Source organism: Grampus griseus (assembly GCF_964374135.1).
Source record: "Grampus griseus genome assembly, chromosome: 11".
Classification (NCBI taxonomy): Eukaryota; Metazoa; Chordata; class Mammalia; order Artiodactyla; family Delphinidae; genus Grampus; species Grampus griseus.
The window spans coordinates 39,269,541-39,288,093 of record NC_139005.1 but is presented as its reverse complement, the minus strand read 5'-3'; the positions used below and the strand labels follow the sequence as shown (position 1 = coordinate 39,288,093).

At 50.8% G+C, this 18,553-nt stretch overlaps 1 protein-coding gene across 1 annotated transcript; it reads left to right on the top strand.

The window, feature by feature from the left end:
• The first annotated feature begins 12,065 nt into the window (after window positions 1–12,065).
• On the top strand, window positions 12,066–18,294 carry RND1 (Rho family GTPase 1). Its single transcript, XM_082665042.1, has 5 exons — window positions 12,066–12,209; window positions 12,984–13,071; window positions 15,681–15,790; window positions 16,664–16,798; window positions 17,485–18,294. Exons 1-5 carry the CDS (start codon window positions 12,090–12,092, stop codon window positions 17,728–17,730), a joined length of 699 nt encoding a protein of 232 aa, XP_082521168.1. The 5' UTR covers window positions 12,066–12,089; the 3' UTR covers window positions 17,731–18,294.
• The last annotated feature ends 259 nt before the right edge of the window (window positions 18,295–18,553 follow it).

Here is an 18,553-nt window from a genome sequence, read left to right as displayed (position 1 = left end):
GGTGGAATTTCCAAGCTCAGGTCACCAAGTTATGCCAGTTCCTGAAATTCCTAACTCCGATTTCTCAGCTGTTGCCATGACCACTTTTTCCCGTTTCTGGTTAGGTTAGTCCGTGTGTGTGTGTGTGTGTGTGTGTGTGTTTCCTTTTCACTGTATTTTTAGACTTCGGAAAAAATAAACACAGTTCACACACTAGCACCCACCTGATCTTTCGTTTCTTCACAGGCATGGGGGTTGGGACATTTCTTTCCATGACCATTCTTCAACCCTGCCCCACCCCATCCATTCTTACCTTCCGCTGAAAATTTCCAGACTTATCCCACCCATCTTTCATCACTGCCTCTCCCATCCCCTCAGCACAGATAAATGTCGATTTTAACATGATTCTGAACTGTATGTGTCTCTGGGTCTTTCATCCTTTCTATACTTTTGTCTTGTTTCCCTCCTGGAAACTTCTCCCACTCTGGCGTTTTTTTCCCTCCCTTCAGAAGAGGCAGCTCTATTTCTGCAGTTCTATTTCTGCAGTTCCTGGCTTGTCCCACTGTGACAGCACCCTGATTCAAAGGAGGAGCTGGGGAGCCAGATGAACCGAGGAGCCTGCACCCCACCAATTAGGTTTAGGCTTCGTCATCAATAAAACAGCATTTACCTAATAGAGTTGTAGAGAAGTTTAAGTGAAATAATGCAAGGGAAGTACTGAGCACAGTGCCTTGTAGGTGGCAAAGGCCTTGATAATGGAGCTGTCATTCAATGAACCTGAGGGTCCTCCAGGACGCGGGGCTATTTCTCAGCCCTCTTTCATTCAACTCCATCCACATGCCAGTCCGAGTCCCGGAGCTGGACTTGGTGCCGCCAGTGTCTGAAGACACAGGTGATATCGAGAGGCGGCAGAGGAGAGGTGTGGGAAGGGCTGAGAATTAGATTTGCGAAGCAAGAGGAAAGGATCTGGATTATTCAGTCTGGGGAAAATCGGAAGGAGGAAGGCAAGCCTCTTAATAATAACAGACTTCAGGGCTCTCTGTGTCAAATTCTGTTTTCTCTCCCTCAGGGAAGAGGAAGTGTTGGGGTGGAGAGACTAAGATTGGTGAGCAGAAGAATGTCGCAGCTGTGGATGAAACCCTGGCTCAGGAAGTCCACGTCCCTGCCAAGGAAACCAAGGCTCACAGAGGTTGCCTAAGGTCACAAGGTAGCAAATGCTTGAGGTCTTGGGCACAGACCTCAGCCCACTGGACACAGAGCCAAGGCTTTCAACCGGCTTGCTGTAGCCAGAGGCCAGGAGTCCCAGGGGGTCAGATGGGATGGCAAGCCCAGCGGAGACTCCTAGTTTGCTTAAGATCCCCAATCCCCAGGAAGTGCTGGCAAGAATGTGAAGTAACGCAATGACTGGAGACGTGAGAAATCTCACCCAGTTCACATAACTGGGAACAGGATTCAAACCTGGGCCGTGTGGCTTGAGCCTGGGCTCTCCACCTGTGCTGCCTCTGGAAGCATTGAGTCAGGTTTTGTACCTGGTGGGGCTGACTCCTGAGCGGAGGTGCTAATGAAGTCCTGGACCGCCTCTTGGACCCTCAGAGGACTGAGGATTGAGTGAGACAACGCAGACAGGGCACAGCACACAGGAAGGACCAAATGCTTGTTCTCGTTATGTCTGGCTGGCTCCAGTTCTGCCTTTCCATGTTTTGCTCTGTGCCTGGGTTTATACCTTTGGCCTTCACTAACCTAGAAGCAAGTTTCTGTCCTTCTTCAGTATCTGTCCTCAATAAACAGGATTGTGGGCTAACAGGTGACCGCCTGACCCTCTCCATCCCACCCACTGCCAGACTCTGGTTATCTGGAGCACATCCTTGGCGTGCCCTGGAAGACTGGACTGTAGGTAAGCCGGAAGGCATCCAGAGAGTAAGTCCAGCCTCGCACTTTGTAGATGAGGATGCTGGGGCCCAAAGAGAGAGAGAGGCCGGATCAGGGTCATTCCTTCGTTCTATCAACATTCACCGAGCACTGCCATGCTCCAGGCACCATTCTAGACGCTGGGGATACGGCAGGAAACAGTAGCGAAAAGACCCCACCAAGTCCACTTTATCAGAGTAAGCCAGAAAAATATCATAGTGACAAGTGCCAGAGAACATGAAAGGGAATGGGCAAGTGGCCACTTGAGTCGAGTTGACCTCTCTGGGCAGATGCCACTAAACCCAAGAACTGAGGGGTAAAATGGTACCAGTGGCGATAATCAAAGAGCAGGGCACTCCAGGCAGAGGGAATGCAGCGAAAAGGCCCCAGGTACAAGTAGAGTACATTGTACCTGGTAAAGGTGAATGTTTTGGGGAACTTTAATGTCAGCATGAATGTGTGTGTGTGTGCTGTAAATATGTATTTATATGTAAATGTATATGTACATAAATTGTGAGTGTGTGTATGTTTTAGGCTGTGATGTAACATGTATTTCTTTTTTTTTTTTAACATCTTTATTGGGGTATAATTGCTTTACAATGGTGTGTTAGTTTCTGCTTTATAACAAAGTGAATCAGTTATACATATACATACGTTCCCATATCTCTTCCCTCTTGCGTCACCCTCCCTCCCACCCTCCCTATCCCACCCCTCCAGGCGGTCACAAAGCACCGAGCTGATATCCCTGTGCTATGCGGCTGCTTCCCACTAGCTATCTACCTTACGTTTGGTTGTGTATATACGTCCATGCCTCTCTCTCGCTTTGTGTAACATGTATTTCTGACTATGACTTGGTACAGAAAAGTTTGAGAGCCATGATTGGAGGAAGCAAAAGTTCAGCATGGCTGGAGCATAGTAGGAGAGGGGAAAAATGCCAGGGGGCAAGGCAGGTCATGTATGGCTCTAAAAGAAACTGGACTTTATTCAAAGTAAACCTGACCCCATAGGAAGACTTAAGCAGAGGATGGACATGACCTGTGTAGTTTCTTGGTTTTGTTTTAATCTTGCCATTTAGAAATAGAGAAACTGAGTCTCCTTACTTACAGTCATTTTCCCACCAAAACAGGTTTGCCTTGCTTTTGCAGGCAAGAAATTTGAGGGCAGGCAGAGGAAAGTTATACTTCTGTCCATCTTTGCCTGATCAAGGACCTCCTGGAGGAGCCTGGGAGAGTGGACACACAAAGATCCCCAGGGAGGGACTTCCCTGGTGGCGCAGTGGTTAAGAATCTGCCTACCAGCTCAGGGGACACAGGTTCGAGCCTTGGTCCGGGAAGATCCCACATGCCGCGGAGCTACTAAGTCCGTGCGCCACAACTACTGAGCCTACACGCTGCAACTGCTGAAGCCCGCGTGCTCTAGCCCCCGCGTGCCACAACTACTGAAGCCCGTGCGGCTAGAGCCTGTGCTCTGCAACAAGAGAAGCCACCGCAATGAGAAGCCTGTGCACCTTAAGGAAGAGTAGCCCACACTCGCCACAACTAGAGAATGCCCGCGCACAGTAACGAAGACCTAATGCAGCCAAAAAAAAAAAAAAAAAAAAGGAAAAAACAAAACCCCCAAAACAAAGGTCCCCAGGGAGGCTGTAAATGAAGGCGGAGCAGAAGGAACTGAGAGAGTAGAGGAGGGTGAGGGATTTGCCACACTGGAGGATGAGGAAGTGGCTGGACATGGGAAACTGGACAGGGAGTATGTCTGGCTCAGGGTTCACATCATTTCCCAGCTGACTCCCATGTTCCTAAGGTCCTCTCCCCCCACAGAATTCCCCCTAGTATGAGGGCTCCCTACCACTCACTCAGCAAGCGGCCACCTTGGTCCTGACCAAGCCCTGGTGGTGGCAAGAGAAGGCAGGAAGCCCTACGTGCTGTGGTCTCCCCACTGTCCTGTGCTCCGAGTGCCTATTCCATGTATGGGAGCTGCACTCACTTTGGCCACGTTCTGCTCCTCTGTTCCCCACTCTCACCCCCCAACTCAGCCCAAACCAGACAGAACAAGGCTTCTTCAGGACCACTGTCCTTACCGCCTCCCCATTTCCCCTCCTGTCCCATCCTCAGCCGTCTTTTTCCTCCTAATTCTTAGTCTAGTTCAGGTAGCTTTTTATCTTTCTTCTCCTATATAAGCCTTTACACACACACACACACACACACACACACACACACACACACACACACACACATGCATTCACTGGTTGTCTTCCTCCATTTCTTGCTTCCATGCCATCCCATTCCCCTAGAACATTGCCTATACCCTGGCCCACCTCTCAGCATCTTATTCTTGTTTTACATCATAGCTCAATGCTACTTCCTCCAGGACATTTTCCTAGAAAATTCTCTTTCCTTTTGTTCTTCCTTCCGATCTCTCACCAGATTCATATAACACCACCCAGCTCCCACAAAGAGGAACACAAGAAAGAGAAAAGCCCCAGGAATAGGCCTGGCCTTCATAGCTAGATTTTGGCTTTCTCCTGTAGAACATAACACTTTCACAGAATACCAACATCAAACGAGGCCACCCAATGCCCGTGACAGATCAAGAATAAGACCTTTTCATAGTCGCATCCAAACACAGGCAAAAACAAGAACATTGTCCAAGCCACAAAAATGAACAAACAGGGACTTCCCTGGTGGCGCAGTGGTTAAGAATCCGCCTGCCAATGCAGGGGACACGGGTTCGAGCCCTGGTCCAGGAAGATCCCACATGCCATGGAGCAACTAAGCCCATGCACCACAACTACTGAGCCTGCGCTCTAGAGCCCATGAGCCACAACTACTGAGCCCATGTGCCATAACTACTGAAGCCTGTGCGCCTAGAGCCTGCGCTCGCAACGAGAGAAGCCACCGCAAGAAGCCTGTGCACCACAACGAAGTGTAGCTCCCGCTCGCCGCAACTAGAGAAAGCCCACGTGCAGCAACGAAGACCCAATGCAGCCAAAAACAAACAAATAAATAAATATTTTAAAAAAAGAACAAACACCCCCCTATCCTAGCTAATACGAGTGGCTGCTGCTCCTTTACCAATCACAGTGTTAGCCCTGCTTCATTCTTTTTTTTTTTTTTTAAGCTGTGTTGGGTCTTCGTTGCTGCACACGGGCTTTCTCTAGTTGTGGTGAGTTGGGGCTATACTTCGTTGCAGTGTGTGGGCTTCTCACTGTGGTATCTTCTCTTGTTGCAGAGCGTGGGCTCTAGGTATGCGGGCTTCAGTAGTTGTGCCGCACAGACTCAGTAGTTGTGGCTCGCAGGCTCTAGAGTGCAGGCTCAGTAGTTGTGGCGCATGGGCTTAGCTGCTCCACGGCATGTGGGATCTTCCTGGACCAGGGCTCGAAACGGTGTCCCCTGCATTGGCAGGTGGATTCTTAACCACTGCATCACCAGGGAAGTCCCCCTGCTTCATTCTTAATTAAGGTACCCAACTGTAGAATCCTCCAGCTTCCTGACAGCCTCAAATCCAGAGCAACCTCGCTTTCCCGACCTCTCCCCCAATCAGAAAATATAAGTCCAAATCCTAAGCCCTTTTCCTGGATGCCCCATAGTTCCGCCATGGTGTGAGTTCTTATTGAAATGAGTCCACAAACCCAATTTTGTTCAGCTACAAGTGTCTGCTGGTGGTCTTTGGCTGGAGGGCGTTGACAATCAAGAACAACATGCAGGGACTTCCCTGGCGGCACAGTGCTTGGGAATCCACCTGCCAGTGCAGGGGACACGGGTTGGAGCCCTGGTCCGGGAGGATCCCACATGCCACGGAGCAACAAAGCCCGTGTGCCGCAACTACTGAGCCGTGCTCTAGAGCCCGCAAGCTACAACTACTGAGCCCGCATGCCACAACTACTGAAGCCCGCGCACCTAGAGCCCGTGCTCTGCAATGGGAGAGGCCCCACAATGAGAAGCCCGCGCACCGCAATGAAGAGTAGCCCCTGCTCGCCACAACTAGAAAGGGCCCGCGTGCAGCAGCAAAGACACAACGCAGCCAAAAATAAATAAATAAAATAAAATAAATTAATTTTAAAAAGAAAAACATACAGGTATACTTGTATGTATTTTTTTAAAACTACAAACTCCTATATTTCAGATTTTAAGTGTATTTAATGATATTTTAGTACCAGATTTCCTTTCCTAATTATGTTTTCAGGCAAACTGCCTCACCCCCCCAAATCATCTGCTCTAGCTGGTTGCATTGATTCTTCAGTCCTTGGGCACGCTTAGCATTTTCCTGCATCTGTCCTCTGCCCTTACCAATCTTGTATCAAAATTGAGGTCCAGGGACTTTCCTGGTGGTCCAGCGGCTAAGACTCTGTGCTCCCAAAGCAGGGGGCCCGAGTTCGATCCCTGGTCAGGGAACTAGATCCCACGTGTATGCCACAACTAGAGATCCCGCACGCAGCCGAAACAAACGAACAAACAAATAAATAACATTGAGGCCCAGGTGAAACCACCCTCTTGGATAAGCCTTCCAGGATCACCTAACCAGATCTGACCCTTCCCTCCTCAGCACTCCTACTGCACTTGGTTTCAATTACCCACCAGGCTTTTGCTTTATCTCCCCATCATTGCTGTAAACTCCATGAAGACAGGGACTGAGTCTTTTTTTTTTTTTTGCGGTACGCGGGCCTCTTACTGCTGTGGCCTCTCCCGTTGTGGAGCACAGGCTCCGGACGCGCAGGCTCAGCGGCCATGGCTCACGGGCCCAGCCACTCCGCGGCATGTGGGATCTTCCCGGACCGGGGCACGAACCCGTGTCCCCTGCATCTGCAGGCGGACTCTCAACCACTGCGCCACCAGGGAAGCCCAGGGACTGAGTCTTAAAAACTTGGTTAACACTGTAGTGGCTGCTCCAGCTAAAAAGCCCAAAGTGTCAGGTGTTCCCATGGCCAGGAGCCAGGGATCCCTGAGATCATGAGAAGTTATGGTGTAGGACTGAGAAGTGGAACACCTGAGTCATACTAAGGAGGGGAGAATGGGCCTTGCCCTGCTAGACCCCTGGCAGGGTGGCAGGGTGCCTGGGAGTTCTTTGTAAGGATCCCTAGGGCAGAGAAAGTACTGGGTTTGTGTATGCTCTGGTAAGAGTCAGAGTGGATTTGAATTTGCTACCACACTGAACACCTTGGTATATTATGCCACTGTCCCAGATAAGGACCTTATCACAGTAATCAGAGCCAAAAAACGATAGGGCAGCCCTGAGCTTTGAATGTGTGGTACACACACACACACACACACACACACATTATCCAGGCTAGTGGTTTTTAAACTGTGTTCCCTGGAGTTTGTTCCTTAGAGGTACGCCAGGAGGGGAGAGAAGGCTGAGTGAGCCTCACTGCAAGTGCCTAATTCTGATTCAACCACTGCAGTTTTGTTTTCCATCTTTTTTCACATTTTGGAATACTGCATAAGACTTAATTTGTAAAGGAGTTTACTATGAATACATGTTAACAACACCATGGAGATGCAATCAGCAAAATCCAGAATGTGGAAAACACTATAGAATAAACAACCTGGTTTCTTCATCACATAAATTGAGAGGGAAAAAAAAGGAGATGGAACCTATGAAATAAAAGACACTTAAGAGCCGTATCAATGAAATTCAACGAGTGGACCTTGTTCAGATTCCGATTTAACTAAACCAAGGTGTGACACGATTGGGGAAATTTTAGCACTGACTGGATATTTGGTGATATTAAGGAGTTACTTATTTGTGACAATGGTATTTTGATTATGTTAACGAAGAATCCTTTTCTTTTACAGATGAGTACTGAAATCTCTATGGATTAAATGATATGATGTCCAAAATTTGTTTTAAAATCATCCAGGACTTCCCTGGCGGTCCAGCAGTTAAGACTCCATGCTTCCAGTGCAGGGGGCATGTGTTGGGGGCGTGGGTTCGATCCCTGATCCAGGAACTATGATTTCACATGCCACACGGTGTGGCCCCCCCAAAAAAATCCTTTAAAAAAGTAAATAAAAAATAAAATCATCGAGTAAGGAGGTGTAGTGGGGAGCAGTGGCTGGGGGGATAGATGAAGCAAGACTGCGTGGATGATTATTGAAGCTTGGTGTTGGTTACCTACGGGTTTATTGTATTATTCTTTCTACCTTTTTAAATGTTTGAACATTTCCACACAAGTTTAGAAAAAAAAAAAGTTAAAGGAGGGCTTCCCTGGTGGCGCAGTGGTTAAGAATCTGTCTGCCAATGTGGGAGACATGGGTTCAAGCCCTGGTCCGGGAAGATCCCACATGCCGCGGAGCCACTAAGCCCATGCGCCACAACTACTGAGCCTGTGCTCTAGAGCCTGCGTGCTGCAATGAAGAGTAGCCCCCTTTAGTCACAACTAGAGAAAGCCCACGCGCAGCAATGGAGACCCAATGCAGCCAAAAATAAATAAATAAATGAATGAATTAAAAAACAGCAAGTTAAGGAGATTCCATAAAGAAGATTTGGAATTATAAACTTATTTTTAAAAAAGTAACAGCTTTATCAAGATATAATTCACATACCATACAATTCACCAACTTAAACTGTACAATTCAGTGGTTTTGAGTATATTCACAGAGTTGTACAATCATCACTACAATCAAATTTAGAAGTTTCATCACCCCAAAAAGAAACCCTGTACCCATTAGCAGTACTCTCCATTCCCCCAGCCCCTAGAGCCCCAGGCAACCACGCATCTACTTTCTGTTTCTTTGTTCTGGACATTTCATACAAATGAAATCATATAATATGCGGCCTTTTGTGACTAGCTCCTTTCACCTTAGGATAACACTTTCAAGTATAACCTTGTTTAAAATTTTTCTGGTCTTGGTGGGAAAGAACAATCTTATAAATTTATTACTCTGGCTTTGGATTTTCAAATAAAGACTCTTGGAAGAGGTTTGAACAAACTTGGGGGAGGGAGTCTAACTGCAAAAAAAAAAAAAAAAAAGGCTAAAAAACCCTTCTTTAGTCCAAAGCCCTCACATTACCTACAAGGAAACAGGGGCCCAGAGAGAGAAGAGACTCCCAAACACACACAGCTTGTTAAGGGCAGAGCTGGTCCAACACCCAGACCAGCTGAATCTTGGCTCCATCCTTTTTTCACGTTGCCACGCTGCCTTCTGAACACACACACACACACACACACACACACACACCACAACTCATAAACTTGTGACCCACAAAATACCTTTGGAGACACATCTTGAGAATCAGCCATGATGGGGGCTGCTCCATCTCACGGCTCAGGCTTTCTGCTCCTCTTCCCTGAAATGCAGCCACTCAGGGAAGAAGCAGTGTTAGCACCAGCTCCCAGAATTCCTATCTCAGTGGACCTTATGGATGGCAAACTTATTAGAAGCCAGAGGAAGCTGTTTGCAGGGCAAGAACAGTTTTTACTTATGTGAATGTTTATTTGAAGTGGCTTGGGCGCGGGTATGTGTAGGCGCAGGCTGGTAGAGAACATGGGGGAGAGAGAGGGCTAAAGCCTTTGGGGCTGCCATTGGAGGGAACCCAGTTAAGGGTTAAGAGGCTGTATGGGAACCCCACTGATGCCTCCAGAACTGAATCCAGATGAGACTGAGGGAGGAAGGCACCAGGAAAAAGGCTGAGGGAGGGGACTCCAAGCTGAGGCAGACTGTGATCTTACAGCTGTTCCTGGAACGCTCCCAAACCATATTTATGGGCAACTCAGAGAAGCTGCCAGCCTGCTGGAAAAGGGCAAGAAGAGGACAAATTCTATAGGCAGAACATTACCTGAGGGCTGAGGATGAGGCCTGGGGAATGGTAGGGAGAAGAAACTTCCAGAGAGCCTGCCTGGGAAAGGAGGGTAACCAGCCAATGGTAGCACCTGGATAACTGTCCTTCTACCCTGGAGGTTCCCTGAGGTGATTCCTGATCCCTGGAAAGAGAGCCTTAGGAGATGGGCAGAGGACAGTGCAAGACTTAGCCTCAGAGCCCTTAGCCAAGCAACTTGGACTTGGATGCCATAGGCTTTGATGGGAGGCACACTGGCTAGGCTACATTCTCAAAATACTCTCCATTCTCCTGTCTGTCGAGGGCATTGCAATCTTACCCTTAGAGATCTGTCCCTTTGGGTCCAGGGAAGATTTTTAAATTAATTAATTAATTTATGGCCGCATTGGGTCTTGGTCGCTGCTTGGTGTGGGCTTTCTCCAGTTGCGGCGAGCGGGGGCTACTCTTCTAAGGTATGTGGGCTTCTCATTGCGGTGGCTTCTCTTGTTGTGGAGCATGGGCTCTAGAGGCGTGGGCTTCAGTAGTTGCAGCACGCAGGCTCAATAGTTGCAGCACATGGGCCCTTGAGCGCAGGCTCAGAAGTTGTGGCACAAGGCTTAGTTGCTCCACGCATGTAGGATCTTCCCGGATCAGAGCTCGAACCCATGTCCCCTGCCTTGGCAGGCAGATTCTTAACTACTGTGCCACCAGGGAAGTCCCCAGGGAAGACTTTTTGGGTTTTTTTTTGCGGTACGCGGGCCTCTCACTGTTATGGCCTCTCCCGTTGCGGAGCACAGGCTCCGGATGCGCAGACTCAGCTGCCATGGCTCACGGGCCCAGCCGCTCTGCGGCATGTGGGATCTTCCCAAACTGGGCACGAACCCATGTCCCCTGCATCGGCAGGCGGACTCTCAACCACCGCGCCACCAGGGAAGCTCCCCAGGGAAGACTTTTAAACATCCTTCGTAACAGGGAAAATACCCCTGGGTGGGGCAGCAATGATGGTGAATTAGAGTAAAGCTCAGATGGAACAGGACCCCGGCTGTGCTCCAGAGGCACTGGGCTTGACGAGGTGAAGGGACCTAGAGAAGTCTGGCATGCTCTCACTTTTGTCCAAGGTCAGTCTTACTTCAATCCCTTATCCCCAGGAGGCCTCATCTGGGCTGTCTTTGTTCCTGAATAATCAGCGGGTTATTCAGGCTGCGGACGTACAGTGGGTCTGTCTAGCAGAGAGGCAGTAAGATGAAGGCCCTGAGGGCTGAGGGCTGGCAGGCAGTTACGTAGCTCATCTCAACCTCATCTTGCCCTCCAGCTTCCTAACCCCGAAGTCCCAGTCCAGTCTTCCATTCTGGACTTTAACCAGGTGACACACGCAGTACCTCAGCGTCAGTAGGTGTCAGCCTGAAACTGGACCTGTGCCTGATTCATCCAGGAAGCTGAACCCAAGCAGCAGAACAAACACTCCTAAAGCAACTCCTGCCAGGCCTGGAGTGAGAGGTTGTCTGGCGGAACAGACAGCGACTTTGTTTGTTTTCTACTCCTTGCTCCCATCCCCACTTGCCAGATTCCCTCATTCCTTTCTCTCTGCCCAGCTGTGGGTCAGGAGCTCTGTGGGTTTTTTCCAGATGATGCAAGAAAGTTTCTTAACTTATTTATTTTTGGATGAAGGTGATTTCTGAGAAAGAGACGGGAGTTGAAAGGGGTCCAGCAGGAGCTGATAAAGGGGTCCAGCAGGAGCTTCTGTGGGAAATGGTTTGGGTGGGGATTAGATAGAACAGAGGGGTCAGAAATTTCTGGGACCGCCCCTTCCCCAAGGGGTGTCACCTGTCTACAATTTAGGCAAGTCCTGTTCTTCTCCTGGGACAACTCCAGCTCGACCTCACTATCCACATTCTTAGCTAGTTTTTTTTTTTTTTTAAACATCTTTATTGGGGTATAATTGCTTTACAATGGTGTGTTAGTTTCTGCTTTATAACAAAGTGAATCAGTTATACATACACATATGTTCCCATATCTCTTCCCTCTTGCGCCTGCTAGTTTGTTTTTGACACTAACTGGTGGCCACACAAGACCATTAAATTTTGCTTCATTCCCCCTCCTACTCCCAACCCCAATACAAATGCAAAACAACGTGGGAATCCCCTTTCAGAGGAAGCGAAGGTGCAGCTTTAAGAGAAAGGGAAAGAGCTTTCAGAGAAAGAGAAAGAGGGCTCTGACTCAGAACCTCCTGCCATTGGCTGCTGGAGGGGATCCCACCTCAGGGATTGGCTGTGGCAGAGTCCGCCCCCTCTTGTGATTGGCTCAGCCAGGGTGATATAAGGAGGCTGTGCCGGCCTCTTTTTCAGTTGGAGAGACACAGGGAATCGGGCTGGGTCGTGTGCTGAGACGCACCTGGCGCAACGTTATCCTCTCTGAATCCGAGTCCAGGTCCCGCGGAGGCTGCAGCCATGAAGGAGAGACGGGCCCCCCAGCCAATCGTGGCCAGATGTAAGCTCGTTCTGGTGGGGGATGTGCAGTGTGGGAAGACAGCTATGTTACAGGTGTTGGCGAAAGACTGCTATCCCGAGGTGAGCTGCTCGCCCGACGACTGGCCAGCTTTCCTCCTTGCCCGTATGCCAGCTGGGGGTAGATTCCCACCCGCCCAGGGGAGCTGTCTCACCCCGCCCCACCCCTCCCCATCCTCAGCCGCTTTCTGGCTGGAGGACCGCCCTGCCTTAGCTTCCCCTGAGACCTGTTCCACTTCTGCCGCCCCGAAGGCTCCTCCTCACCTCTTCACCCATAGGTCCCCCCATCAAATCCCCTCCTACCTCCCTTCATCCTGGAGTCTGCTCTTGGGAGAGGGAACTGGAAGCATTTGAGAGTCTGGGGTTTTTTCTTGACGTAATACCTGTCCATCCCTTCACCCATCCTCAAAGGTTCTATGCGCTTGTCCCCAGGCAGGCTTCTGCTGCTCCTTTCTGCTGCCCTGCTGGTCCAAGGGGCTTGTGGGGAAAAGATAAAGCGCTAGAATTGGCTTGTGGCTGTGACATTGGAAGACAGACAAATCTGGGGACAAGAGGAATCTTTGTGTGTGTCTCCCTAACCATCTAGGATATGGGGGGCTTGTCCCTGGCAGGCAGTCATTCACATTTCTTACTCTGATGGAGCAAACTGTCTGTGCCTCTACACTCCCCTCCCTCTGTCCCATGTGGTCCCTCCTGCCCCAGGTATCCCCTCCTCTCCTTATCTCCTGACACTTTCGTGTCTCACTAAGATGAGCGGCTTCTTGTGTAGCCAGCACTAACTGGAGGGTTACAAGGGTAGGGACGCCCAGGGTGTGAATAGTTCCTCTCTTTTCACAGACGTATGTGCCCACTGTGTTTGAGAATTACACAGCCTGCTTGGAGACAGAGGAACAGAGAGTGGAGCTCAGTCTCTGGGACACCTCAGGTAAGACTGCTGGCCCCAAGTCCCCGCCTTCCCACCCCTACTGGTCTGCTGCAGCTGCCGTCTTTTAGAAATTGTTTCCCTCTTTGACGGGGAGAAGGAGTTTGGTGCTTGCTGGAAACTGAAAGAAGGGGACCTGAAGATTCTTTGGTTGGGGTTGTGGGGAGAGTTTGGCCAACTCAGTTGGCTGGTCCAGGGGTTCAGAGTGGATAAACCCCAGAAGCTACTCACTTCTCTGGGTCTGGCTCCATCCTTCAGAGGGCTGAGATGGTGAGGTGGATGGACCCCGGAAGACTACTGGAGGAGGCAGTTAGGGCTTCTCCATTTCCACTCCCTGCCACCCAGCACACGCACACACAGGCTTTACTGCCCCAGAGCAAAGCCAAAGAAGAGGCAGGAGGCAGTGCTGCTGGAGGCCGTTGTGGGTGAGGCAAGGAGACAAGCCTGCTTTGGGGGAAATATTGCTCCTGACTCAGTTTTCTCTCCCGCATTCCATCTCAGGCCACTGCTGCCTGCTTGCCTGCCGCAGCTCAGCCCCACTGTCATACCTCTGCGGCTGAGGGATGAAGCGATGCATCGTCAGTGTTTTGGAGGGTGGGGGCTTAATATGGGGCATGGGCACGTTGTACCTAGTTGGGGGGGCTGTTGGCTCTGACTGGGCTCTGTCTTTCTGGATCGTAGAAAGCAGTATGTTTCAAGCCTCTCATCCCTAAACCTTCAGTGCTAGTCTATCCTTTGCTTTGATTCTGACCCCTTCATTATCTCTTTAGCCCAGCCCTTTTTTTTAATAGACTGAGCTCAGAGTCATAATTAAGGACTAAAAGCCAGGAATAGGAGAAAGAAAATAAAATCCACTTCTCTCCAAAAAATGCATATTCAGGCTGAGTTTAAGAGGAACTATAAATCACTAGGGGTTTCCTGTTCCATATAAATATGCCATCCTACTCTTCCAAAGAGCTGTTATTCCCAGCATCCAATTTTGAGGTCTCGAAAGATTGGAGGTAGGGGATGGGTAAACGGAAAATGAGACTTCCTTTTGCTCCCCACTCCCCGAAACAAAACAAATTCCTCAACCTCAACGGAGGCATGCTTTCCTCCATTGCAGTTCCAGGGGCTGGGAGGCAGGATTCTGGTTTTCCTGGACTGTGCTGTGCTGGCTGGACTGGACTGGAATGCAGCGTGGCTGCATGATGTATGGTTTTTCGTCTGCTGTACTCTGCCCACCTCTCAATCTTCCCAGAATCTTACTGCAGCTCATCTCTTTTCACTACCACCACCCCAAAGAGCCCCTCCTTCTCCTCTCACAGTCAGAATGCAGCCCTTGAATCCCAGTCCAGATAACGGAAAGTCAGCAAGGTGGTCTCTGTTCCCTGTGTCGCATCCCCCCAGCCCGTCCCCCACCCCCCGAGTTCTGAAAGGTTGCAGGCTATCGGTCATCCTCAAACTCCCTCTTGCAAATGAAGTGCCCACAAGGGAGAGGGAGAAGCAGGGGTGTGTGGGATGGGGCTTCCCAGCACTGGGGCCAGGGTTGAACCTGTTCCCATTATTCACTTGCTGGTCTTAGGGGAGGGGGATCGCTTGGAGCCAGAATGGAGGCGTCCTCCCCTCCCCCTTCCCCAGTGCTGCAGTGCTCCCTTTGCTCGGTGATGCTGTGATAAGACCCCACCTCAGAGAGGGATGGGGACCAATTGCTGAAGGAGCAAGCAGCTATCCCAACTCCCCTTTACTCCTTTTTTTTTTTAACAACTAACCCCCCCCCACCGCCTCAGCTTGGATTCCCCCCAGTTTCCATGGCAATTGCGGTTCAGGGAGAGGGGCTGCTTGCTATTCTGAGCACGGATTGTCTGGGTTCCAAATCTGCTACTCTTCCTTCCCCAGGGTGGAGGGGGGCAGGTTCAACCCCTAGCATTCTCCCGTATTGGACCACCTGAGTCTGCATTGCCTACTCCCCTCCCAGTGAAGGACCCTTATTCGAGCCTCTAAATCCCAGCTATGGGTGCTGCTGTCTCTGAGAACGCCTCCCTGAGATCTTGGGATGGGGGCTGCAGCTTTCCTTGTGCCCTTTACAGCGTAAGCTGATTCGGGTGGGAGGAGTGGGACACTGAATTCTTGATGCTCTCCCTCCCCTGCCAGCCTCCTAGAGTTCTGACCCCACGGCAAAGAAGCGGGGCAGCCACTTATGTAACAGGCAGATTTGTTCCTTCACTGGGGAGACCCTAGAGCAGAGGTTGGGCAGCAGGCAGACTCCAGAAAAGAGACCTTAAACAAGGCCTGGTCTCTCTGTAGGGGTAGGAGCAGCTTCCCCTGAGACTCAGAAAACTGGCGAACCTTCAACTAAGCCCACTGTAGGAGATCCAGACAGGGCCAAATTATACTCCACTTCCCTTTCATTTTGCCCCCTTTCCCTTTTTTAGGACTAAGGAAGATGATATTCTTGTACCGCAGAAGGCGGTCAGGTCCCAAGCTCCGCACTGGAGCACATTCCCCTGGGGCATGGGTGGGGCCATCTCACCTAAGGGACCAAGCATGGTATTCCCAGGGCTCTTTTGGTTTAGGCCTGTAGGGAGGGAGAATGCCATGGCTCACCATCAGCTCTCTCTCGTCTCTACCAGGATCTCCCTACTATGACAATGTCCGTCCACTCTGCTATAGCGACTCAGATGCAGTATTACTATGCTTTGATATCAGCCGTCCAGAGACAGTGGACAGTGCACTCAAGAAGGTAAGGCTGGATAAACTCTGCTATCTCTAGCTCAGCCTGAGAACAAAAAGGAATCTTGGGGACCTTGTCATCTAATCCCCTCTTGTGTAACAGGAAGAAACTGAGGCCAGGGAAGGCAGAGATTTGCCTGAGGCCACATTAGCTACAGCTCCAGGACTAGAACCCAGATCTCCAGTCCCCTCTGCATCCTGCCTCTGCCCCTCTCCTGCACTGCTCTGTCAGAGGCCCAGCAAGGGAGGGAAGTGTTGAGACTCAGGAAGTGAGGGATTGAGAGTAGAGAACCGTCTGGTGATATGGTTTGAGGGTCGGGGAAGGGGCCTTTTGGTGGCAGCTTTCATTGACCTTGATCCCAGGCCTTCTGGACTGGGCAAGCCAGGCAGGCCTGAGCCGAACTGCTGGTAGGAAATGCCTTGGTCCGAGTAGCAAGGTCTGCCCATACTGAGGAGTCCCAGGAAAGCTTGTGGAACTAGCCTAGTTTCCCAGAAGACTCTGGGATTATTTCCTTCCCTTGGAAAGAGACCGGTTGGCTTCTTCTTGGCTTTCTGGACTTGTGAAGCCCTCTGGGTTGAGGGGGCAGACCCATGCCCCATATGCTTGCCAGAGAGTGGGAGATTTGCCTCCGTGCTCTCTCTGGTGACTGGGCTGTTGAATTTGGGGACAGACTCTTGGAACAGCATTCCTGTGGCCCCAAAGCCCTCATGGGCAGGAAGATGATGTAATTAGTGCAGTGGTGGTGCTGTGACTCAGAGGGAGGGCTGAGCTGGTGGTGTACTGGATGGTGTGTGTGATGTTGCCAACTGGGTTTCTCCGGGTGTCCGTCAGCCACTGACTCTCCTTCCTTCCTCCTTCCCATCTTCTTGCACGGCTCTTCAGTGGAGGACGGAAATCCTCGATTATTGTCCCAGCACCCGCGTCTTGCTTATTGGCTGTAAGACAGACCTGCGAACAGACCTGAGCACTCTGATGGAGCTGTCCCACCAGAAGCAGGCACCCATCTCTTACGAGCAGGTGTGTGTGTGTGGTGTGTGTGTGTGGGGGGGCCCTCGTGTGTGTTGGGGGCTGAGTTGGGGAAGGCTACAGGAGAGGGCTTGAAATGTGGCCCCTGCTCACACTCACTCACTACGGCAAGAGAGAATTGGTGTTCTGTGGGGCCATCTGTAATCAGGAAACTAGTTACCTGGATAGAGGTGCTGGGTACCAGTTTACCCAGATTCATGCTATAGTTTGGCAGGTGAGCCATTCCTGTGTGTGCCACCTGCATTAGAATCACTAGAGGTGCTTTTTAGAATTCCTGACTCCTTATCTATAGAGTCACTCTGGGAGAAAAGTATGGGGATTGCATTTTTAATTAAGTCCCTGGATAACTTCTTATGCACATGGGAGTGTAAGGATCGTTTCTTTTAAACCAGTGTTTCACATTACAGTCATCCGGGGAGCTCTTGAAAATCCTAACGCCTCGGCATACCCCCAGAAATTCTGATTTACTTGTTCTGGCATCAGTGTGGTTTAAAAAGTGTGCCAGGTGACTTAAGGTGCAGTCAGGCTTCACCTTCAGAAGATAATCAGCAGAGGGTGGTGGTGGGAGACTGGCAGTTGGGTCCATCGGAGCAGCCCTGGGGAGGACCACTGACCTTAGAAGGCAGTGTTTCAGAGCCATTTGGGGCACTGCATTGATGACCTCACTCCTCCTGCAGGGCTGTGCAATAGCCAAGCAGCTGGGTGCGGAAATCTACCTGGAAGGCTCGGCTTTCACCTCAGAAAAGAGTATCCACAGCATCTTCCGGACGGCGTCCACGGTGTGTCTGAACAAGCCCAGCCCAGTGCCCCCGAAGAGCCCTGTCCGAAGCCTCTCCAAGCGACTGCTCCACCTCCCCAGTCGTTCCGAACTCATCTCTTCCACCTTCAAGAAGGAAAAGGCCAAAAGCTGTTCCATTATGTGAAGCTGGGGTTGGAGAAGGGAGACAACCTCCCACTTCCCCCCTTGGGTTGCAGAGGCATGGGGAGAGGGAGGAGGAGACAATTTAGGACACTGGATGTGAGGTTTTCAGACGGCCACGGTGAGGGCTTGGAAGGAGACAGGAATGGGACAAGGAAAGAGCCGGGCCCAGCTTGAGGACCTGACACTGCGAAAGAACCATCACACCCCAAGCCAGGCACTAGGTGGTGGAGGGGCCGGCTGCCCCAGTGCCCTCCGCTCCAGAGGCAGGAAAGGTGTGGGGCTTTTGGGGGGGGGGGCATGCTGGCCTCATGGCTTTGGTTGGGGGCCTACAGGAGCCTCACCTTCAGCATCATGCCTCTTCCACACAGCGTTTCCATGCAGGCCAGGGGATGGGAGGGGTCCCTGAGCCCTTCCCTTCCCCTCCGAGGAGGCCACAGAGGAATGGAGAGTGGGGAAGCCAAGAGGCAGCTCCTCTGGGAGCTGAGCCCAGGTGCTTCGAAACTGGTAACTGAAATCAGAAGAGCAGGAGCTGGTCAGAGCCAATGAAAAGGAAACCTCATCTTTGCATAGCCCATGCCTCATGGAGAGGTGACATCATACATTCACATGCTTCTCACCTAAGTCCCCAGGGTCCAAGGGAGAAGCCCCAGACCCCCTTCTCTTGCAGCATGGGGGTGGTGGTGCTGCAGGACGCAGGGCTGGGTGGGGGTCACCAGACTTTTTCTGCCCTTAGGGCAGTATAGCTGGCATTTGTTTTATAGACTCTTGTCTTTGGAACCGGGGGGAGGGGGGAGTGTTTCAGTCTGTTATATGTTCTGTGTTTA